General features: G+C 34.0%; 2 protein-coding genes across 2 annotated transcripts in view; one reads left to right on the top strand and one right to left on the bottom strand.

The window, feature by feature from the left end:
- LOC137650070 (uncharacterized) overlaps positions 1–25,926 on the bottom strand; it is a 640,515-nt gene that overhangs the window by 207,389 nt on the left and 407,200 nt on the right. The gene's annotated exons all lie outside the window — the stretch shown is intronic.
- LOC137650061 (protein fem-1 homolog C-like) overlaps positions 23,054–25,926 on the top strand; it is a 169,598-nt gene continuing 166,725 nt past the window's right edge. The window contains exon 1 of the mRNA XM_068383118.1: positions 23,054–23,110. Within this exon, the coding sequence (XP_068239219.1) occupies positions 23,069–23,110 (42 nt within the window). The 5' untranslated portion in view covers positions 23,054–23,068. The remainder of the gene's footprint in view (positions 23,111–25,926) is intronic.

Genomic DNA, 25,926 nt, shown 5'->3' with positions numbered 1-25,926 from the left:
AAAGTCGGATTATTTCGAAAAATTGCAATTTATTTTTATGACTAGGACAATACAGATGTTACAGACAATGTGGCCAGTCTCTAGGTGCAGGGAAACGTGCTCTTGAATTGCTTAACCTTGTTCTTTCCCTTGGTAGTTAAACAACGTAATTACCGGCAGTAATTTTAAATTAATTGCCACCGCAAAACTAACTTGATTCACGCGCTTTTTCATTGCTTTATTACTGCATTGTACTTCTATGATTTCTTGCGCTTCTTTATTTCCATAAAAAAATAAGTGCTAAATAATTTACACCATGGCCAAAATTGTTTGATCTTTTGTACTAATGGCTGGCATGACCTTGGCAAGGTACCTGGTGTGTGGGATCTTGGCCTTGATTATCTTGCCAGAAGTACTCTCTCTCTCTCTCTCTCTCTCTCTCTCTCTCTCTCTCTCTCTCTCTCTCTCTCTCTCTCTCTCCGCGTTATCGGTAGCGCTCTTTACTCGAGACCCGGACCGGATGATGGGAAACAGATGGGTATGGATATTGAAATCCTTTTCGGAATAGGATATTACCACCTTGCGCACAATGGTTGGGGCTGATGAAGCCACTCGTAGTCTACTAAACAGGGGTTTTACACCAATTAACTATGGGCAGAAAAAAAACGACTACAAGGAATATTATGTAGACAATTTGCATAGCCCCTACTGTGATAGGTTATAGGCGCTGGAACTCAGTAGCATGCAGGATAGGGATGAGTGCTCATATATATATATATATATATATATATATATATATATATATATATATATATATATATATATATATGTGTGTGTGTGTGTGCGCGCGTGTACAAAACCAAAGAGAACTTAGTTCCAGTTCTTCTAACATATCGTTTAAAACTAGAAATATACTGTATGCCCTTCAATTTCACCGTAACCATAGAACTTGACAGATGCTCTCCTCTTCAAGCTACCTTATAATCATAACCCATCTTAGATTGCACTTGCCTCATGGTTTGCTCTTAAGGCCTCTAAACCAATGAATTTTCTTTGTTAAAGGTCTGAGCCTCGTTAAAAGTTAACATCTCCGGCAAGTAAGTGTTGACATGAGGATAGTTTGGCGGGAAAGTATTAACTGCCAGTTGGCCGCAAGATGTATAAATTAATGCTACAATTGTCGTTTTGGAAAACGAGTTAAAGTTATTGTAAAAAGGAAAAAATTACGTAATATATTTTATTTATTTATACACTCACGCACCTATATATATATATATATATATATATAAATGATTATAGGTGTATTTAAAATCAATGCTTATGATAAAGTTTTATAGTGAAATACGTGTTTTTCATGGTTATGGGGAATAATTGTCTCATTTCGTCGCCAAATCTATATTGCACTGTTTATTTCTGCCACTGCTATTTATCTTATTTTCATTCTCGTTCGTAGTGTTCCCAAAATACTAGTAGGTGCATTTTTAGTTGTGATTTAACCTTCTTTTTGACTAAGTAAAACACAATCTTTCTAGCCTCACAAGTTTTCATATTCATAAATGAAAAAAAAAAAAATTTTGAATCCATCTTTCGCACATTTGCTTTTGGGTAATATGGTTCTAGTGCCAAGTAGCAAAGACACCATTTTCACTTATTACCATACTAGCAAGGGACAAGCTTATTAACTTTTCGTTGACACGGGCAAGTAGTGGTCGCTAGCATTAACCATGACTAACTAGTCGGTCGGGGTATTCATACGCATGGTAGACAAGTCCTTGGATATTTTACCCGATAAACCAAGATGTAATGCCACCGGCAATTTCAATAAGGCGCAATTCGTACTCGATCTGGGAGCATGTTCAATTCAAAATCAGATCTAATATCATTGATTTCAATAGCTGTAATAAGTAGTATGTCAGGTTACGAAACTTCTAAGAGTTAATTCCCTCCCCCGGGGTGGAACTAATCAACAGGTTATTTATAATGCTTTGGGATTTGATCATGGATTTATTCCCAACCTGATAAAAGGCAGAGATTACAGTGTCCGATTATAATTGGATTTGGAGTATTAGAATAGATTTAATGACGTGTGTGGAAATTGCCTAACGGCATTGAATTATGCGTGTCTGGGCATATGTTGTAATATTTTGGCAATTGTTTTATTTACATAACTTCGTTACGGTCTGAAGCCAATTTAAGTAGAATTCTAAGCAAATTTGAATATGACCAAATTTTATGACGGCATGTTACTTTAATAATGTTGTGGGATTTTTATTTTTTCTTCCGTGGGTCAGTTTGGATGTTCTCGCGGCTCTTGATAGGAATAGTATTCATTAGCATTTTTGATGTAACATAGCAAGAATTACCAATTTACTAGTACAGATGGGTTAGTGATATCAATTAGTCATTTTCAATAAATTGCCATCTCAAATTTAAAGAAATTTGAGAACTCTTGGGCTCATTTACTGATTCATTTTGGAAGTGGGAATTCATCCTCCGTTCAAAAGTTTTCACAGAAAATGTTTTTGATGCTGTCGGAATCATTTTGACCCACAAAGTCGAGCGTTAGGTCTGAGGGGAATCCTGGTAATTAATTAATAAGGTCGATGTTACAAGCAGAAGCATTGTTTGTGGTTTGTCTTGAGGACATGGAAATGTATGTACTATTAGGTCACTTGAAAAAGATGTTAAACGACGTAAACATTCTTTTGGTCTTTTTTTAAGTTTTAATTTTTATAAGTTAAGCCAATATGGTATCTTAGGTCATTTTAATAATATTAAAACAGATGATAGGTAATTGTGATATGTTGAATAGTGACTCAGGCGGCTATCGTGTGCAGCGCATCCATGTACCACTTAGCAGAACAGGAGTTGTGATATAATGTTAATTTGCGAGCCACGGTTGAGCAAAGACCATTTGAGGTCGTCGTATAGATTATAGACAATCATGATGATTAAAGTGACCCATATGTGTCGCAACATTGAATAAAATAACATTTCCGAGGTAAACCGCTCAAAAAAAAAAAAATTGAAATTTGACAGCAAATGTCTGTTTGCAAGAGATGGTCATTTTTTATTTTTGTCAGGAACCCGTCTTCTGACTTGGGGGGAGTTCAAATAAAATTAATGATGTGAATCAATATATTATGGTATATGGAATGCATTATACATTTAGCAACGGCATTTATTCAGCATGACAGATATTACAAAACTTTGGTGTGGTTACGAAATATTTTCGGGTGCTTGCATGATCTCATGAAGATAACTCCCCTCTCTTACATGCAATGAAAAATGTTAAGTGCTTAATGATAATCTCAAACCTATCTTTGAGGACGTTCCAACAAAAATGAAGATTAAAACGTATTGCCCATTACGGAAGAAAGCATTTTTTTTTTTTTCGAAATTTTACGGATGCCTTAGAGGAACTCTTAAGATAATTTTATTTGTCAGTCTAGTATGAGAGTAGTTTTTTTTTTTCTTTTTGTGTGTCGGAAAATGGCAGTGCTGTGCTACGGTTGGTATTAGTAAACGAATTCTGTTAACCTAGAGCCAGGTATATACCTAGAGCGTATCCAGAGCAGCGAAGGGTGGTCAACCAAACAAATCGATAAGTGTTCAAGTTGGATGCCATTTGCGATTTCTGTTCAAAAGTCAGATAACGTAAAAGAGTATTCTAATTCATAATTCGTTATTAGTGACGAAGTTTACTCTAGTTTTTATGTTCTATTAAGAATACGCTTTAAGAAAAAAACATTTTCTTTTATCTTCAAGTATACCTTCATTCTTGGGAACTGGCAAATGCCATTAACTAGATTTAGCAACTATCGCCGTAGATGCATATGTATGTTTATAAAGAATGAAATGACCATGTGGGTAAGGGTAACTAGTTTAAACCAGAAAAGCATATTAATACAGATATGGTTACATTCAATCGACAAACTGCTTTTATGTAAATTACACTTACGGTATAAAGGTAGCCTAATTTTATTCATTTTATGTCTATTCGTTTTAGCGTGTATTTCATTATACACCGAAATGTATTTCCTAATATATTTACCATCAAGAAATACACAAAAGGTTTGTATCTAGTGTTTCTCTTTAGCCTCCTAGAGATGTCTTTATGCAATGCAACCGATATTGATTTGGCGGGAGAGACCAAGGTCAGCTGCAGCTTTCATTGAAGTCATGGGATTGTGGAGGACTTTTTTTTTTCCAAGATGCTGTTACTTATTGGCACTGGAACAGTTTTAAGTTTATTTTGAATATGGTCTCAGCTTGTGCATAATTGTTGAAATATGGTGTGTGTGTGTATGTATATGAATGATCTTTACAGTTATATTCACCCCCTAATTCATGTCATTTATACTCGCGCTTATGCATGTTTACTTATCTAGTAAACAGGTTTGTACACCGAGGGCAACTTTAAGAAAAGTTGGCTATAATGGTGTGTGTTTGTATGTATGTGTGTATACACACACACACACACACACACACACACATATATATATATATATATATATATATATATATATATATATATATATATATATATATATATATAAAGAGTGCATTGCCTCGATGAATTTTTTTTTCACCACTCACAAAGGGTAGCCTTAGAATATGGCTTCGAGATATACGTAAGTGTATAATTATGAGAATTGTAATGTGTTGTCAGTTGTGATATTAAAAAAAAAGTGTGAGATACCTTTCCTCTGAAGAGTACCGAAGGAAAGTATAAACGACTGTTTTCAGACAAAATGTTTCAACGAAAAAAAAAAAAATATTTAGCCAGATTTTGGGATTGTTTTATAACACTATGAATATCCATCATGCTTGCGGGTTGAAAGCTTTTAATAGTATTGCTTAATTTTTCAATCTAATGAAATGTTTTTAAGTGCGTGATTTTCGTGTTCCGTAATATTTTTTTTAAATGGGGGGGAGAAGGAAAAATCGCTATTTGTAGGTATACAACCTTGCTAGTTTATTCCAGTGAAGTATTGGGCTTTACGCATTCTACTGTTAATTATTTTATACAGTTTAAAGTGACTTGGTGAATTTATAAGACTTGTCTTTCATTAACTTTCCTTTTTCACACTCGCCAAAACAGGCGAATTATAGAATCGTCGCTCATATGTTTTCGAAGGACGCATGCTGCAGTAGTAAAAATTTCATAATATAATAGTAGGGTGTTTGGTCAGTCAGTTTCTATCTGAAAACTATGCATAAGTTACATATATATATATATATATATATATATATATATATATATATATATATATATATATATATATATATATATATATATATATATATATATATGATATGAGATATGAGAGAGAGAGAGAGAGAGAGAGAGAGAGAGAGAGAGAGAGAGAGAGAGAGAGAGAGAGAGAGAGAGAGCTCATTGTTGTGTGCGCACGTCGGAGATTGAGAATTTGCAAGGCCATATTTGCGTCTAATCCGATTGCCAGAATATAATTCGAAGATACCGGAAGTGCAAGTGGTTTGTACAACTCACATAAGGTGTGTTCGATGTTGAGAAGAGTCGTCTTTACATTACCTAATAATAATTTTTTGCTGAAATCACCCTTGTGCTTCGATAGTTAAGGGGTAAATTCGAATAAGAGAATAAAAACATTCATGATTGTTGGGAATACCTTAAAATATCATGACATATGATTGCATAGATATATATATACGTTTTGAGGTTTTTAGTCCAGTTAGACATCGTTGGAAGATGTCTTATGCGTGGGATATTTTGACTGTTGCGATTCCAAAAATACGTATCCCCTTTTTATCTTTATTTACCAAGGGAGTATTGCTAGTTTATTTCTTTACCTGGTATTAAAATAAAAAGATGGAGAATAATGTAGAACTATATATAAGTGGATTTTAACCTGAAAATGTTAAGATATATTTCAGTATGATTTATAGAAAATGATTTATGGAAGGAAAATAAAGAATATGTTAAGGTAAGTGAAACGTGACTATTAAACAAATCACGATTTTTGTGTGGATAGTGAAGTGAAAATTTAGCCTTGGGTATTGCTTCATTTATGTTGAAGGAGAGATAAAGGAAAAGTCGGACTGGTTGAAGTATGAATTAGCACAAGCGTGCATTTACTTAAAACAATTAACAGAACACGTATTTAGTGGTGGTTCACCCAAGGGGTTACTGCACTGTAATTGTTCAGTGGCCACTTTCCTCTTGTTAAGGGTAGAAGAGAGACTAGCTATGGTCAGCAGCTGCTCTAGGAGAAGGACACTCCAAATCAAAGCATTGGGTGGTGCCATAGCCTCTGTACCATGGTCTTCCTCTGTCTTGTGTTAGAGTTCTCTTGCTTGAGGGTACACTCGGGTATGCTGTTCTGTCTTGTTTCTCTTCCTCTTATTTTTTTTAAAGTTTCTATAGTTTATATAGGTGATATTTATTTTAATGTTACTGTTCTTAAAAATTTTATTTTTCCTTGTTCCTTTCCTCCCTGTTGGATCCCCTGTGATATATATATATATATATATATATATATATATATATATATATATATATATATATATATATATATATATATATATATATATATATGTATGTATGTATTGTGTGTATTAATATATGATTATTTTTTGTTTTAGTAACGATCGGTAGGTCTGAGAGTATGGTGTAAGAAGACTTTGTGGCTTCTAAAATCATGGTATAGAATTGGTGTAGATCTCAAGGTCAAGATTTTATTTGTATTTACTTGAATTTGAAAAGAATTTGCATTTAAAAACACCTATGGTTAGCGATGATTACAGGGTTGAAAATGCGTACCATGTTCGATTTACAGCGGTGCGTTCTCCCCAGTATTTTGCTGAAAGATCTAAATAATTTGGTTCGCTAATGGAAGTCTTGCAACTCTTTGTTATTGCTTAGGGAGTGGTTTGAACCCCGGGTCATTGTTTTAAGAAATAAATTATCTGTGATTTGATGTCAAGTATGTTTAAGCATATGAATTTACAGATCATGGTTTTAAACAAAGCATGTCCCAAGATTCATTTACAATTTACATATATGATTTTTGGAATTAGTTAAATGTATTGCTCCATTGCACGATAACCCGACTGTCATGGTCGGTTAACCACGCTAATGAACACATTCTTCACAAATGTTCTGTAGCGTTCCATGAATAGCATTAGTCAACCTCAGTTATTCATACAAGGACGAAGCTAAACCTTTCCACCCTTGATCATGCATAAGTCAAGCTCGGGTAAGATAAGGCAACACGGAGGCCATTCCCGTCCGAGTTTTTGCTCCAGTCAACAAAATATGAAGAGATGTAAATCGGATGCTTCGTTGTTTCAAAGTTGTCTGGCCACCAGGGTTGTTACTGAGCCCCTTTCCCGTGTATCGGCAAAACCAGTCCTCCCAAAGTAGCAGAGGCAGGTCCGTAACCTTCAAGTGGGGTGGGTATGCATACTGTTGTATACTTGCAGGAATCCAGCACTGTTTTCGACGTATAAACCTCGTGCCATCTTTTGGTAGGCGGTGCGCGGCTGTAAATCGATCTTGGTGAAGTACATAGCGCATGTATGAAAATTTGACTGCCACCTTTTCACCGGTTTACTAGTACTATGTGAGGTTTGCATCTTACTGTATTGTCATTTTCATGTGTTAGGTGCACATTTTTTTTCCTGCATTAAGAAATAATCTAGCGTGAATAATCTGGTGTCGGTGATATTTTCAAGGAAAAGGGGCGGTAAGGGATGAAGGAATGAAGTCCCGAGTTGAAAAGGTGCTTTATGCTAGTGTAGATGTACTTCCTAGAAATCTTAGTGTGTATATGTATGTATGTATATAATGATAAAGAGGATAGCAAGACGACGACTTGGAATCATCTGTCATGTTGATTCTACCAAAACTAACTTTTCGGGAATCCATTCCCATCACCAGGGCTACATGAAAACATAGGTTTACATTTGAACTTAATTAAATCATCCCATTTTTGCTTAAAATGATTATATAGTAATTAAAAAATGAAAGCTTTAGCTAGATTGATTAATATAAAAGGTAATAGCTATATGAAACCTGACTACCTGCATGCCTTTACAATTATAAAGCCAAGTAGAAATGGAAAGAAAAAAAAAATATGGTCGGACTTTCAAAAGATGTTGCTGAAATCGGTAACACAATAAGAAAAAAATCTGTGATGGTATAAGGCTTTATAAGCATTAGAAAATATCACATCGAACGAAGGAGGGAGAGATGATTACTAATGGACTGTTAGGCAAAATATAATAATTTGATTGTTTAAGGAAGGTGGCAGTTTCTTGATGTAAATAGATTTCTCTAAGAGAAGATGCAAAAACAGCCAGACGGTTGGGAGAGTATTTCGAAATGGTTGTACTGGATGAATTTTAGTGATTTCTTATGAATGAAATTCTAATTTATTTTGCTATGGATCCAGTGCTATGACTGACATCTTTGTTTGAATCGATGCTGACCTACTAATGCATATATCATCTTTCAGGTTTTTTTTTTTTTTTGAAAGTTCCACTCACATATATCTTTTGCCATTCCTACTTTCATCAAGTGTTTTTATTAGCATTATAATTGTGAAGGACTGCCTTTTGTCATATTTTTTTTTATAGTTATGAGCTTTTATACTAATTTATTTCACTAAGCATATCATAGTTTTTGCTACTCTAAAATCATTAGAAGCAAAACTCTCATGGTTTGATTAATTTTTGAAGTAAACTTATTTTTGTGTTTTTATGTAGCCCTAATTACGATTCCAAATCTTCTTACTGTCCTCTTTATCATTAAACTTAAGCTTGCCAGAGAGGGGAAATCATAGAAGATATATGTATACGGAATATATATATATATATATATATATATATATATATATATATATATATATATACACATTGTATTTATGTATATATATATATATATATATATATTATGTATGTATATTATATATATATATATATATATATATACTGTAAAATAACCAATAACCATTCATTATAGAGCCATTAAAAGTATTTATAATGAAAGTGAAGGTGGTAAAAATGTAAATGACGATGGACTAGTGACTGGTTTGGTGTGAAAGTAGGTCTCCGACAAGATTGTTTTATGTCCCCTTGGATGTTTCATATTTATGTGGAGGGGATGATGAGATGAGACTGGGTAGGAATAGCAGATGAGGTTTGTGGGAGAAAGGAAAGGGTTGTGAATGTAATATGGACTGGCTGGCGTATCTGTGTGTGTGTGTGTGTTTATATATATATATATATATATATATATATATATATATATATATGTGTGTGTGTGTGTGTGTGTGTGTGTGTGTGTGTGATTGATTTTGGCCTTGGTAAAGTGAAGTTAGTTTTTCTGGTAAATTTTTTTGTAGACAATTATGGTAGATGTGATATAAGGAAATTGTAGTGAATGCAGAAGTATAAACTTGAATGATTTGTATCATATTAACGTGATTAAAGAGGAAGTAATTTTACATTTTATTATTATTATTATTATTATTATTATTATTATTATTATTACTAGCTAAGCTACAACCCTAATTGATAAAGCAGGATGCTTAGTGAGTTAAGGAAGAGGTAACTGGAAATACAAGTGTATTAGAGAAAAAGAACATGTGAAGGAACGTCTACTTTTATTTTGGAAATATTGTAATTATTCAGAACACGTTTTGTTTGCATTCTTTGGGGACGCAATAAACACGAAGAGGAAGAAAAATGAGGAATCCAATATTCATAGTAAGTAGTAGTCCTTGATATCATGTTAATGGCAATGGGTCAGTATAGAATGAACAGTATTGTCACTGTCGCCTTGGTAAGTTATGGAGGTCATGTATTTGGTTTGTTGGTGGCAGGGATAGGCCAGACCGTACATCAGGATACTGGATCGATGTTACTAAATACAGACTATACTCTTTTCCGGTTGTGGGTAGATTACAACTCATGAAAGATTCATTATTTTCTATTATTTTATTAGTTTTAGACAGTGGTATTTTATACGTGTATATTAGTTTTCTTTTACAATATGTGCAAGTATCCATGAAAAGAGATGGAATATTTTTTACGGTATTGATTAGAACATAAATTTATTTTTATTTTTAGAATTTTTATGGATATTAAATTTGCAAATTTAGTAGGAGACTAAGCTCATTTATACTTTCCCCTAATAATTACTTCTTGCAGTGCAGTACTTTACTTACTTTAAGGGCTGCTTTTTTGGACCTATCACACAGGAGAACCCTACGTATTACAAGACCTACAAGATCATTGTGTATACAGGATTTAGCGTATCTCACAGCGTATTACGTGTTTTTTGTCAAATTCACATGATCGAAGTACTTAGAGAACAAGAAAGTCTGCAGTTTCTTCTTGGAGGCCTTAAAATCTTCCGTCATTCTGATGTCCAGTGGAAACTTGTATAGTCTTGGGGTCGCATATTTGAAAGCTCTAGAACCTACAGTAGACATACATCTTGTCTCCAATAATTTGAAACCATCTGTAATCATCCCGTGTCCACGCGATTCGTTGGCTGCACGATATGTAACATTTCTCTTCTATGTTTTGGACATCCGGTTCTGATAACTTGATGAGTTATGGCACATATCTTAAACTTTATTCCAGCTTTAATACGCAATCAGTGTCATTAGATTAATCTAGTATAGGAGTAATGCTTTCTCGGGATGAGACATCTTTTATCATTCTTGCTCCTCTAGAATTTTTTTGTAATATCTCAAGTTGCATTTTGGGTATATTGTAGATGGAGTTGCAATAGTCAATCCTGATGATAACAGTTTGTCACAAGTTTCTCTATAAAATGTTCATCCAAATACTTATTTCTAGAAGCAATGTTTTCTAAGATCATATTCAGAGGTTTTTAAAGTACTATATTATGTATTTGAGCATAGAGAAACAAAGTTACAGTAAGGATATACCCCCAGGTCACGAACTTTACTAGATATCGAGACCAGGTTTTCATTAATGTTTAATTGGGTGTCGCTCAAGTTTTTTTTAAGTTGTTTCCTTCCAATCACCATAAACTTATCCTTATTTTTTAAATTTAACTACTGTGTAAAAGATTTGATTTGCGTTTGATATATATATATATATATATATATATATATATATATATATATATATATATATGTGTGTGTGTGTGTATATATGTATATATATGTGTGTATACATATATATATATATATATATATATATATATATATATATATATATATATATATATATATGTGTGTGTGTGTGTGTCGATATCTGCATTTTAGAATACAAAACTTTACATATATGAAATAAGTCACATTCTCTTATCCGTTGCCTCATTGTTGAATCATTAGGTAAACTTTTTAACAGGTATTTTTTTTTTTATCTGAAGTGGTGGACCAAAAGCTTAGATGATCCTTTTGCTGATTGAAATGGTGAGCTGGAATAAATGTCATCATGTGGCGCAACAATCGTTATAAAGCGTGAAAATATCGTCTTAATGGTTTTGATATTTTTGTACAAGGTAATTTCTCTTGGATTTTATATAAATGCTAAATGCTTAGTCTAAGATTATTTACACTTTAGAATAAAAAGATTATATAGGTAATATACTGTATGCAAATGCAGATTATCTCGTGAAATTTGGATTCTTTGTAAATAATGTAATTTTTTTTGCTTAGCGGACGTTTATGGTGGGTATGTATATATGTATATCTATAATGTTTAGAGTTGAAATAGATCATCTGAACGTGATGTTTCTTGGGAGGGAGGAATGTTTCTTCGTCACGGATAATGGGACTAAGAGGGAAACGAAGGCGGTGGTGACACCTGGCAGCTGTTACCTCCCATCCACCCAACTTCCTAGTGTCTTTGGCTCATACAAACAATTTTCACTCTTACAAGGTCTCGACGGATGGGCGGGTTTTTACTGTCGCCACTTATAATTTACTTCGGGGTTAGCCAAGGTTTCTTAGTTCGTTTGAGCCCTCTACCCCACCCCCAACCTCACTCCCCACCCTGCATCAAACGCCCTTCTTTCTAACCTTGTTGCCAACGAACTTCTTTGTCGATTGCGAATTCATTAGCAAAGAGTCACAGGGTCGCTTTCGGAAATGACTCGAGCATCTATCTTCTGTGATTCATTTTGACCACTCTGCTTTAACGATTTCCTTCTGTATTCTCTGTATTATAAAATTTTATTTGTTTGCAGTTCATGAAATTGCTTCTTGGCTTTCATCAGAAAATTCTCACTCATTAAACTGCCTTAACTTACTTTAATTTAAGGACTGCTATCCTCTCATATCACACAGAGGAACCCTACGCCCCACGTGGTCTACAGGATAATTTTATTGTATACATAATTAGGTATTTAAAGTATCACACAGGATATTGCGTATTCATTATCAAATCCACATTATCGAAGAACTTAGGAGAACAAGAATGTCTTCACTTTCTTCTCGAAAGCCTTATCTCCAGTCTTTCGGGTGTCTAGTAACTACAAGCTCCAACTAGAACTTCTAGTTGGAGCTTGTAGCATCCTTGCAACTGTTTTTTATCAAGTAATTAAATTTGTCTGAATTCAATTAAACTTCTTTACTCCATTTTACTGTAAAGAGTGCTCTAGTCTTATGGTTCATTTTCATGCATGAATATTTATTGAATGTTATGAATATGTTTGGTGGTCGTTTTTGTGGATTTTTACACCATTATTTCATTGTATGCGGGAATGAGCTTCTCTTTGTATCCGGTACACAATTACAATACTACTAAATTAATAATTAGATAAGTTAAAAGATAACGTATACTTAAAAAAATAGCATTTACATAAAAAATAACGAATGCTTAAAAAAATAGATATCGTTTACTTTAACAAATGCTTAAAAAGATAGATAGCGTTTACTTAAAAGAATGAATAGCATCTACGCAGATGATCTGTGGTCTTTAAAGGTCCCTTGCCTCCAGATAGCGCGATATATTGACTCCTAGAATATTGGCATGGAACAGCTCCCGATATGGGAGGAGCTTTGAAATAATTAAAAGGTCTGAAGTGATTAATTTGACCCTTATTTCTTTTTAATATATATTCTCTAAGTATTTTTGAAAAACTGCCCAACCGTAATATAACGTCTGCCCTATTAAGTATTGAATTATAGCAGATGGCTTCTAAGGCCACTGCTTCCGTGAACATTCTCTTCATATGGCTTTTTAAAGCCTTGGTATAAATTTCTTTGCCAAAGGAGGTAATAGATAGGCCGCTCGCTTCTCAAGTTTTTTTTTTTTTTTTTTTTTTTTTTTTTTTTTTTTTTTTTTTTTTTATAACTTCGTGGGTCGTGTTGTAATTGTAGGGGTACATTCCTTATCTCTAGTCTGAGGTACCCTCCTCCCTAAACATGTTACCCATGTGTCTTGATGAAGCCACCTCAGGCCATCTGTTACTTTTATAATGAGGCATATATGATCATGCTATTTTAGCATTCCCGTTTGATATCTCCTTGACTGAATTTGTCATCAATGTTTTCAATGATTTGACGATTTTTCATTAGTCTACACATGACAGGTGTTGGGATCAGCTGGTGGTCAAGGCATCCCTTTGTCGGTTTTCTTCCTCTTATGAAAAGGTCTTAAGAGGAGATTCTACCACATCCTGTCTGTACGCTTAATGCATTTAGATTTTTTTTTTTTTCAAATATTTGACAGTGGTTATGATCAAATTGATGCTGTGACGGTTAATGCATATGCATTGAACAATAATGAAATGGTTAATGATGGCAATTCCTTTTTGGGTTTATATATTTCTTGTCACCATTGCAAAGAAGGCAGATGACGACCACCAGTAAGCAGGCTTGAGATGAGTTGTCCATGTGTGTGCGGTTGAGAAATCACAATAGATTCGCGCGCTTAGGGAATGACTTTGTTGGGCCCGCACCTGCCTTGGTCTGAAGGTAGTAAAATACACTTTTTCATAATTTTTTTCTACAGTTTTTATTAAAACTATTGTATGAGAGAGAGAGAGAGAGAGAGAGAGAGAGAGAGAGAGAGAGAGAGAGAGAGAGAGAGAGAGAGAGAGAGAGAGAGAGAGAGAGAGTAAAAACTTGGTAAAATGGATGGGATCATGATAGGGATAGATGGAGATGGTTTGAGGGGCATGCTCTTCGTACTCCTCCAAGAGAGATTAGTTCACCAAACTTTTAAATGGACACCACAAGACACTACAAGAGTTGCAAGACCCAGGCCTACATGGCTGAGGACTCTTAACCTCGAAGCGAAAGATGATGAATAAAAGAAGTATTGATTTAAAAGCTCAATATAGAGACGGCTGGTGAAATCTAACCGAGGCCCTTTGCGTCAATAGCCGTAGGAGGTGATAATGATGCAGATAACAAACCACGATAGTGTATAGAGGTTTTCCAGTTTATGAAGTAGGAGTTATTGATAAACTGTTAGCAGTCGGGATTTAGACAAAGAATAGATAAGATATTGTAGACATACACGGTAATTTTGCTATGTAATTACTGATAAGAACTTAATAAGTCCTGATCAAGTGACTCATCCTTAGAGTGACTGAGATTTGCAAACTTTGATTATAAGAACAATCATCGACACAGGAATCTAAGCAGCCATGGTTTTTGCTCTCTCTCTCTCTCTCTCTCTCTCTCTCTCTCTCTCTCTCTCTCTCTCTCTCCTCTCTCTCTCTCTCTCTCTCTAAAAGCCCTTTTCCACTACATGGCAACTCGCTCTCGTTCAAAATTTATAACAAGAAAATAACAAACTTTATTGACAAATATAGTAAGAAATCAAATTATTTTGAGGGTTGTGGTGGTCTATTGGAAACATCCCTGCCTTGCATTCTGCTGTACGGGAAATTCGATAGTTGCTTGTAGTTCATTGTCTGGCCATCCCTGGTCCTAGCTTGGATGGAGAGGGGCTTAGGGGGCTGATCATACGGATATGAGGTCAGTTTCTATGATGTCCTACTGGGGCATTGCCACTGTCCTTTGCCTCTGTCATTCATGAGCGGCCTTTAAATAAAATAATTCGATAGAACTCGGCCAGGTTCCCGTAAACTTTATTGGTAATGATTAATTAAAGATTTATTTACAATATCTATAAGCAACCAATGTTGCTTGCTCCTTAGTAAAGACTTCATAACATATCGGCCGAATCGACGTCTCTCTCGCAATAAACCAGGTTACGTCACGGTAACAGATGATGGCGGTAAGTTTTCCTGGAGAAGATGCTTTCAATAAGGATAAATGAATCGAAACAAATGAGAAGAAATATTTTCAGATGGCAAATATATTCTTAAGGTACAGTTATGAAGATTAACTATGACTCCACCCGCATTATGTTCACCTTATTAGAATTAACCTTCCGTGGATTAGAGGTCGATAATAGATGCATTAGAAGTAAAGATGGATTTTAATAGTTATCAGGCCCAAATGCATAAATGTACTAAAAGAAAGCTATTTCAGGTCCAATTGCGATTTGTCATATTAAGACAAATAAATACTAAACACATTAAAGTTTAATCACTAACAATTAGAACACATATAAGGAATTGACATTAGGAATTAGAATTTAGTGGTAGTCAGTGTTTTTTTTTTTATTTTTTTACAATGAAAGCATTAGTCAGTGAACATATTATTAAGCAATAATATCTCTTCTAAGATTGAATTTGTAATAAGACCCCTGTTGTCTGCTCTATTCCTTTGGAGTGTTCATTCATTTGTGGGGAGGGGGGGGGGGGAATTATGACCTTTAAGATCGAAATGCCAAGGTCATTACTAGAGGTCGTGACAGTTAATTTTATAATTTATTTCTTTGCATTTCAGGTGCTCCTTTTTTTTTAAATTTCATCATGATTGAATTACTCTCTCTCTCTCTCTCTCTCTCTCTCTCTCTCTCTCTCTCTCTCTCTCTCTCTCTCTCTCTCTCTCTCTCTCTCTCTCTCTCTCTCTCTTTTTTTTGGGGGTTGGGGTAGGTGGGTGTGTTAGTGTCTCAGTTTTGTTGAAATGTCTGGCCATTGTTTCACTGCCTATTTCTGTAGTTTTATTAACTGTTTCCAGATTTTTATGGAAATTCATACTTGTTAAAACTTCAAGGTATTTTGTGGTATAGATAACAAGTTTGTTAATAATTGTGTTATATCAGTTAATAATGTGTTACTAGAAATCCAATAAGATTTATTATTGGTATTAATATTATAGTAATGTTATTAATATTTCGAGTTTTTACCAGTAGTTGATATTATGAATCCAGTTTTGCTTCATGATCGTGGAAGACTGTAGTGTCCAGTGAAGAGATATCTAGGAGAAGTGTGTATCTTTGGTCTATTATTACCTTCTTTAGTTGAGCACAAGAGAAAGTTGGTCTTTCCAAACATCTGATATTTCATGGAAATAATTTTTTCCCCAACCTGGTCTCCTTAATACTTTTCGGAAGAAAAACTTTTTATTCCCCTTATTATAGAAATAAAACTGGTTTGTTGGAGGCTTTTCCTATCAATTCATTTTACTAGGAATAGATCCAACCATAACTTTTTGTTTCTTTTTCAATGTAGAGTTTCGACCCTTTCATTTGGGGAAGAAATTCTCATTCTGTCACGACTTTTTACGACTTGAAAACATTTTTGTTTTGGTTATGATTCCATGTGTTAAGGTTTAGAGTTTACTTCGCTATGAATTCGTGAGTTGTCAATGGTTTGTGAAGTTGATGTGCTATTTGTCTTGATCGGTTTAGTCTACTTTCTTCACCGTTTGCTTTTAAAACATCTATGATTTGGTGATCATTATGAGGGACAATTTGGTTTATATATATATATATATATATATATATATAAATATATTAAGATTTATCGGATATCCGCATAGCAGGACGCCTTTTCCCCTCTATGTGCCCTCTCGTCAAGTTCATGCCTCTAGTTATTAGTGTCTGTATACTTGATTTTACTAGAAATCCTTTTTTTATACATTTTCTCTGCTCATGTAAGTTTTGCATGTTACACGGTATTTTAATTGTTTGTCCAATAAGCATACTTAGGTATGTTACGTTTTAAATGAACTATGAAAACGCTCGTGTGGTTTAAGGGTTTTACAGGTTCATTATATCTCATGTTGGCATCATGTCTATCTTCTGTAAGACTGCCAAACATACCAAAGGAGAAGGGGAATATATTTGGCCGACGCCCCCACAGGACATTAGCTTGATGAGAATTTAATCTAGTAAAAGAAAAAAAAAAAACAGAGTTGTTTAAATTCTATCAATCACGGAAAGGGTTTAATCAAGAGTTTAACGTTCATTTTTTTCCATCCCTGGCCTTGTTTCTTTAAATTCCCCAGACTCTTTTTTGTTGTTTGTTTACCGTAACATGCTTTGGGGTAAGTTTTGGCAGATGTTGCGGCGTCGCGTCCTAAGGAGAATGAAGTGTTATGTTTTGGTGGACGTCCAAATGGTGTCCCAAAAACTTTTTTTTCTACTTTGTAGTTTTGCTGCTTTTCTAAGTAGAATATTTGTAATACTTTATTCTTATCACGAAAATACCCCCCAGTCTGTATAGGGATGCAAGTAAGTTGCAATAGTTAGAAATTCTGGGTCAAAACCTCAAGAAGGACGCCTGCGATCTTGTTTTGTTTGTGTTGCATGTCTGCTATATAGCGGAGAGGTTGTGTTGTGTTGGGGGAGGTTTAGCAAAGGCACAATGTCGGTATGCCCGGTAACGGGTCAGGTGGGCCAGATGCTTAGAATGCTGAAACTCGTATTAACCTACTTCTCGTAGGAGAGAGAGAGAGAGAGAGAGAGAGAGAGAGAGAGAGAGAGAGAGAGAGAGAGAGAGAGAGAGAGAGAGAGAGAGACAGATTTGATAACCTTAAATGCTTGATTTTACATCTTCAGTGCTTTACACACACATAGGTGATGCTGTCCTCTTCGTCAACCAACTTGAAACGCTCTCGAGAGAAATTTTGACAAGTTATAAAATTTAAAAATATGGAAAAAACTATTGAACCTAATTAGCATCTGATGGAGTAACATGTGTGAATATGAAAATATGATAGGTTAGAAGAAAGAGTGAAGGGTTTGAACTATGTAGGGAAAAAGTAGGGAGAAATATAAGGAGAGAATAGGATAACAGTCCTATAAGAAAGGGACAAAGAAATTCTGATAGGTTCACGGGAAATAAAAATGGATGCTGTGAGATAGACTGGCACCAATTGACTCGGGTGACATAGGGAACCCTTTTTGAAAAAAAGGTAGGAATTGAAGACAATGGGGTAGAGCGTTGTGAATAGAAATTGACGAAGGGCCTTGTAGTTTGAAAGATGTCTCCAAATTACATGGGTTGAAGAATTTTGAGAGCTTTTGCAAATGATTTTACGGTAAGGTTGCCGCCATAAAGACATTTTTTAACCAACATGTTTAAACGAAATACGCCTATGACATCTATTTGGTGAGATATTTTGCGAATGTCTCTTTGAAAGCCAGGCTCGATTCAGTCACGCTGAATCGAGCCATCACATTTTTTGCTGTCATTTTTAAACCACTCGAGGGATGATCACATTTCTGTTCGTGATTAACCACCAGTGGACCTTTCACATAGTCTTGGTGGGTTAGTTTATGTGAACTTGATGCTTCTGTCTAAAGTGGATCGGCAGTTAGATTCAAAATCTGGTTCTATTGTAAGACAAAAAGATTTTCATTTTAATTTTTTACTGATTTTTGCATGAGCCTTTGGGTGATATTTCAAACGCACATCAAATCGTTGATTTATTACTAAACGGTATCCGTTGTTAGATTAGCGCAATGTGTTGTATACGATAAGCATGTGGAGAGTAACTTTGTATTGTAGAAAAAGAATATGAGAAAGGTGAGAGTTTATTTCTTGAACCGTCTTGTTGTAATCATTGGAGTCAGAAATTGAAACGTGATGCGTGGATGCCGGCACGTTTCCCGGTTGTTGTTGTTCTGTATTCCTTTGGCTGATTTCTTCTTTTCCGATGTTGAGAGACATTCTTTTTGGTGTTGAAGTATATAATTTATTTCTTGATAAACTTATTAAGTAACGTAACGTGAGAGTTTTTTTTCTGGTTTGAATCTAATAAGAGAGCTTCCCTGATTACAAGTAATGTATATACTTGGATATTCCAGGTATACCTATATTCATACGACTTACTCTAGTTTCATTCTTTAATTCCATTACTTCGGGGTGGTGACTACCATCACATTAAAGGCACTTCGGGGTGGTGACTACCATCACATTAAAGGCACTTCGGGGTGGTGACTACCATCACATTAAAGGCATAACCCAGTGAGAAAAGGGAAAAAGGAAAAATGAAATATTTTTAGAACAATAACATTAAAATAAATATTTCCTATGTAAACCATAAAAACTTTCATAAGAAGAGAAATTAGATTAAATAGTGTGCCCGAGTGTACCCTCAAGCAAGAGATCTCTAACCCAAGACAGTGAAAAATCATGGTGCAGAGGCTATGGCAATACCCAAGACTAGAGAATAATGGTTTGATTTTGAAGTGTCCTTCTCCTAGAAGAGCTGCTTACCATAGCTAAAAAGTCTCATCTACCCTTACCAAGAGGAAAGTAGTCATTGAACAATAACAGTGCAGTAGTTAACCACTTGGGTGAAGAAGAATTGTTTTTTAATCTTAGTGTTGTCGGGTGTATGAGGACAGAGGAGAATCTGTAAAGAATATGCCAGACTATTCGTTGTATGTGTAAGCAAAGGGAAAGTGAACTGTAACCAGAGAGAAGGATCCAATGTAGGACTGTCCGGCCAAAGGACCCCATAACACTCTAGCGGTAGTATCTCAACGGGTGGCTGGTGCCTTAGTCAATCTACTACCTTGAGAATAGGAGGTTGCCCTTTCCCTGGTTGTTATCACAGAAATTATTATAACTGTAGCAGCAGCAGCAGCAGCAGGCCATCGTCTTGTATACTTTTATGTTTCAAGGGGAAAATCTTATATGTGTAGCCGGATTGATAACTGCAACAACGCTTGTTTCGTCGTGTTATCTTCATAGCCTTATTCCTTTTATTTTCATAATCTTTTCTTCTTACAAGAAAAATCACACATGTTGTTCGGTATTTAATTTTATGCTATACTAGTGTACGCGACCCTTCATAAAGGACTGCTAAATATATATGTAGATATGTACACACACGAACCCCCTCTCACCAGGGTATGAATATCCCTACACGAAGGACAAAGAGAGCTCAACCGTAACCGGATATATATATATATATATATATATATATATATATATATATATATATATATATGTGTGTGTGTGTGTGTGGTCATGTAAATTTTTATTCAGTTCAGAAGTTATAATTTCTCAAAAATAATTCGGTGACTATGGTATAGTATTCGGCATTTTTTTTTAAATTTATGAACTGGCCTTATATTTCTAGTATTTTTTTTTCAAAAGAGACATTCAGATGAATGTGTTTTTTTAATATCTAAACCTTAAACATGATGTTTCATCAACAGAAAATCGCCGGTAAGAAATAAGTTCGCCAGATGTTAGAAACGACTCCTTTTTTTTGAGAAAGTGGAGTTAAAAGCCTTGCACGAATCTCCTTGGGGAGGGAATCAAGGTTATTTATAGAGATTGAAACTTTCTGAACTCGTTTAGTGGGTCTGTCGTTTTTATCTGGTTTTACAACTCAAATTTTATCAAAGACAATCAATCTCTCTCTCTCTCTCTCTCTCTCTCTCTCTCTCTCTCTCTCTCTCTCTCTCTCCCGTAGATGGATCCTTTTAATATCGTGAAGGTCCCAAGTGTTCCTCCATTTTATTAGAGAATCATGATTTCCGTTTTATCTATCGATAAATATTTTCGTTGTCGGTTGATGAAGTTTTCCCAACTTCCAGTCACGAATGTTTGGTGGGGAAATCAGTTACATAGCTGTGGAAAGGGAACAACAAATGGAATCGAAAAGAAATGCTTAAGACATTTCAGATACCTTTAAACAGAGGGCAATTGTTTCTTACAAAAGCCGATGTGTAAATGAAACAAATCAGCGGTGATAAACATGTTTAATTGTCTGGCTATGACCTTGCCTTAATTCGGCACACTCGTTTCTTTAGTGAAGTATGCATGATTAATGAGGTTTATTTGTGACTATGAAATGTTTTTTTTTTTAATTCGTTTTTCATAAGACTGCTAATAAGTATGTATATATGAATATATATATATAAATATATATATATATATATAATATATATGTATATATATATATATATATATATATAGAAATATATATATATATATATATATATATATATATATAAATTATATATACATACACATATATTCTATATATATATATATATATATATATATATATATATATATATTCTTTCGCAAGACATTTGAATCATAGTGCTTGAATTGTAGGAGAGATAGAAGAACAGAGAGGTCACCTATTAGCTACGGTTTAACATTCAGGTCTCAAGTCTTTGTCGTGAAGGAAACAAGTGAACTTGTTCAACTTCTTACATATCTGTTGTCTTCTTGTTGGACTGGTCTTCGTTTTCAGTCAGCATCTCATCTGGCTGATACATATATATATATATATATATATATATATATATATATATATATATGTATATATATAATATATATATATATATACATACATATATATATATACATACATATATATATATGTATATATATAATATATATATATATATACATACATATATATGTATATATATAATATTTATATATATAATATATTTATATATATATATATATAATATATTTGTATATATATATATATATATATATAATATATTTGTATATATATATAATATATTTATATATATATAATATATTTATATATATATATAATATATTTATATAATATATATATATATATGTATATATATATTATTGAAAATAAACTAGAAAATTAAGTGTACAAAGAAAAAAATGAACTGGTGACTTATGTACAGCTGGGACAGATATCACTTAAGGAAGTTAATATTATCAAAGTTTTGACTATTCAACTAGATTTGCATATAAATTTTTTTTTTTTAAGTCTCAAATATGCGATGATCTTAAGATATCACTGTTGGTTTCAAATCCCTGCCTTGTTATACTTTCATTCCTCGTCAAGCTGTGCACAGACACTCTGATGATCCGATTTTTGTGTAATGGCCGCCAGTGCAAGATGGATGCTGCCTTGTAATCAGACTTGAGTGAGGCCGCTATAAAAAAAAAAAAAAAAACCTTCACTGTGCGGAGGAATAACTTCGTGGCTTCAGATCTCTCTCTCTCTCTCTCTCTCTCTCTCTCTCTCTCTCTCTCTCTCTCTCTCTCTCTCTCTCTCTCTCTCTATATATATATATATATATATATATACATACAAAATATATGAGAGAGAGAGAGAGAGAGAGAGAGAGAGAGAGAGAGAGAGAGAGAGAGAGAGAGAGAGTTGAAACCACGCAGTTATCTCTGTGCAGTGAAGGCTTTATAGCGGCCTCTCTCAATTCTGATTACAAAACACCATCCATCTCCTTAACTGCAAAAAACGCTTAATTAACACACACTTACATATGCGTGTATATGTGTGTGTTTTTACGCGATTTTTCTAGAATTAATGAATGAATACGGCAGTGATTTAATGTTTCTCTCTGCGTTCACCCCATATGCATGAAGAAACATGCTCACGCATCTGGAAAATATGCTAAATATTTTGCCAAGTAAATTTTGCATAGTTTTGCAGATATTAAATTTTGTACGAGAGTTTTGCTGGAAAGCTGGGGATTTGCAAATATTCATAATTATATTTTTATGAAGTTGTATTTTTTTTAGGTTTACGTATCAGTGAATTACAGTGGAAGAAGAGTTTTATAATTATTTATGTATTATTTTGGTGGTGAAAAGGTAATGTATTTTTTATTTTTGTTATGGCTAAATAGTTTATTTGTATTAAGATGTATGTATTCAGTTACTGGAATTTGCCTTTTAACGTTTTTCTCTCTTGTTTCCAGGTAAACGGGACCACTCCGACATGATGGGAATTTCCTCCAGTTGCGATTCATGAATTAATCATCTAAAATGACCCTTTATGGATTCTTTGGCATTGCAATCATTGAGCAGGTATGATGACTCTCTTCCCCTCAATGCTTTGTCCTTTACAAGAGTGGAAGGAGAATGGCATATTATTACATTGCAAGAATTATGTGAAAGGATTCAGTCTAGTATTGCTTAATGGGGTCTTGGAAATGTTCGGTGGATGATGAATTGGCGTAATGCGTTTTGTGGTGATATGACTGACTTTGTCCATTCTGATCACAGTAATTATGGTGTGTGTGGAGCGTATACACACACACACACACATATATATATATATATATATATATGCATATATACATACATATATATATATGTATATATGCACACACACACACACACACACACACATATATATATATATATATATATATATATATGTGTGTGTGTGTGTGTGTGCATATATACATATATATATATATGTATGTATATATGCATATATATATATGTGTGTGTATATATACATATATATATATATATATATATATATGTGTGTGTGTGTGTGTGTGTATATATATATATATATATATTAACTTACCGAAACAATTCATAAAAATATTTGTAGATTTTTTTTTACTCTAATATACGACAAAAGCTTTTGCCTCAGGGTAAAAACCGTACACAGCTACCTGGCTACCGGCATTTATCTATCTAGAATTCATTTATATATATATATATATATATATATATATATATAATATATACATATTTTATTTCATCTAACGTAGGGATAAAACAGTACACATAGCTACCTGGCTACCGGTATTTATCTATCTGGAATGAAAATTTTAGCAATGGTTGTTTTTATAAAGATAAGATAAAAGTTATACTGATTATCCCCAAAACATATCCCAGAAAATAGAAGTTGCTAAGACTCGTATAATCTCTAGAAAGAATGAAAAGCAAAACAAATATTATACAAGGAGAAGGGAGCTATGCTGCGTAGTGGTTTCATAAAATCAAATGCTCTCTATCACGTTATTCTGTGAATACCAGCTTTCGTTCTGATGCACTTTAGATACATGATAATGATAATTACCTTATGAGGATGTCATGTTTTTCCACCATTCATTAAAACAAAGACTATCTCAGTGTATGTAGACTATATTTCCTTAGTTTTTATCAAATACTATTGTGTTCGTTAAATGAAATTAATTCAATCCCCTGCGGCGACAAGCAATTTCCTTAGCTTTTTTCGGTTTATCCATATTATGACCTTTTTTTATTATAAGTCTAGGCAAACATTATTTAAAGCAGTTATGGTTATTGTTGCAGTTATTGAAATGACACTTTTTTATTGATGTTGCTCTTCTTATGGTTCTTGTTGCTGCAATGGTTGTTGTAGTTACTGTAATGTTAGTTGTTTCTGTAGCTGTAATGGTTCTGGTATAGTTACTTTTGTTGTATTAGTCATTGATGTCTTGGGAAACTCATCACACGATGGGCTATCATTACAGAATAATCATAGGTCTATCCATAAAACGTTGCCATAAAAACTGCTTATCTGCTCTGTTATTGATTGATATAATGGAACATGGATGCGACGTGCATGTTCAATGAAGATCATACTCTCTGTGCTAGAAATTTTTCAACAGACCTGAAAGAGAATCCAATTGACGAAAGAAAAACAAACGTAGGCTTATGATCCCATTATTCCCTCAACATGCAAGAATTTGATAAATAGCCCAATGATCCTGTTATTACATCAAAATATTAGAATTGATGACATAGGCCTTGGATAAATGGGTTCCCGAATATTGGAAATGACTGTGTAAGTCCATGCCCTAAATGGAATGTGTTCAATAGGAAATCGGTTATGTAGTATACTTCATAGCTAGAAAGATTATATATAGGATTTTATTTCTTATGCTTTGGGGGTAATCATATAAACTTTTATATCATTATTGTAACACAATCATTGGTAGAATTCGTGTAGGAGCTAAAAAATTACTAAGCTAGTGAAATCATTGCCAACCAATCAGCTTGAAGTTATGCTTTGATCCGGTTCCCAATGTGTGGACATTCAGCGGACTTGCGTTTTTATTCAAGTTACACGTTGCATGTACAAATGGATTTCAGTAATGTGTGTCCACGCTATGCCATTGCTCTGAAACAAATTTCCTTCATTTGTTTATTAATGTGTATGAAGTGAAAAACAAAGATAAGGTTGTTTCCAGCGACCTTTTAGTTCGCATGTTACTTATTACCGTACCCTTTTATTCACCCTAGCAGTCTCTTATTCATCTCGGTTATTTACCTACTACTGGTAATTGTGGTTGCCTAACATCCCTGACTCGTAATTAGTGGTCGGTTGTCTTTCATCTCTTCCCGGTCCCGGTAGCTTCCAGTAGCATTTCCTAGGGGAGGGGAGGTGGCAGAGATCTACCTGCAGCCAATGCCTGTCCCTTCGGGGCCTCATCTCGGTGGCCACGGTCCCTAACATATACCGGTCATGGGTGACCTTTATGGTATATCTCTAAGGTAATCCTGCTCATGGTACTTTTTCATGTCACAGTTGAAGAGTTTTCTTTGGAGTAGCCTATAATAAAAACAAAATCGTACTATTATTTTTTTCTGCACACTTTCAACATTATATATATATATATATATATATATATATATATATATATATATATATATATATATATATATATATATATATATATATACCTTAGTTTGCAAAATTTCACTTTGTGGATAAACAGTAGGTAATTCTGTTTGAATAAATTTGAAGGCATTTTTTTTACGGCAGTTTGAAATATCTAAATTATCCTTATGCACAGGATTTTTTTCTCATCAATCGATATCTACTGTATGTATTTTCTAAACTTTTTTTTCTTTAT

Source organism: Palaemon carinicauda, chromosome 1 (assembly GCF_036898095.1).
Source record: "Palaemon carinicauda isolate YSFRI2023 chromosome 1, ASM3689809v2, whole genome shotgun sequence".
Classification (NCBI taxonomy): domain Eukaryota; kingdom Metazoa; phylum Arthropoda; class Malacostraca; order Decapoda; family Palaemonidae; genus Palaemon; species Palaemon carinicauda.
This window is presented reverse-complemented; position numbering and strand designations above follow the sequence as displayed.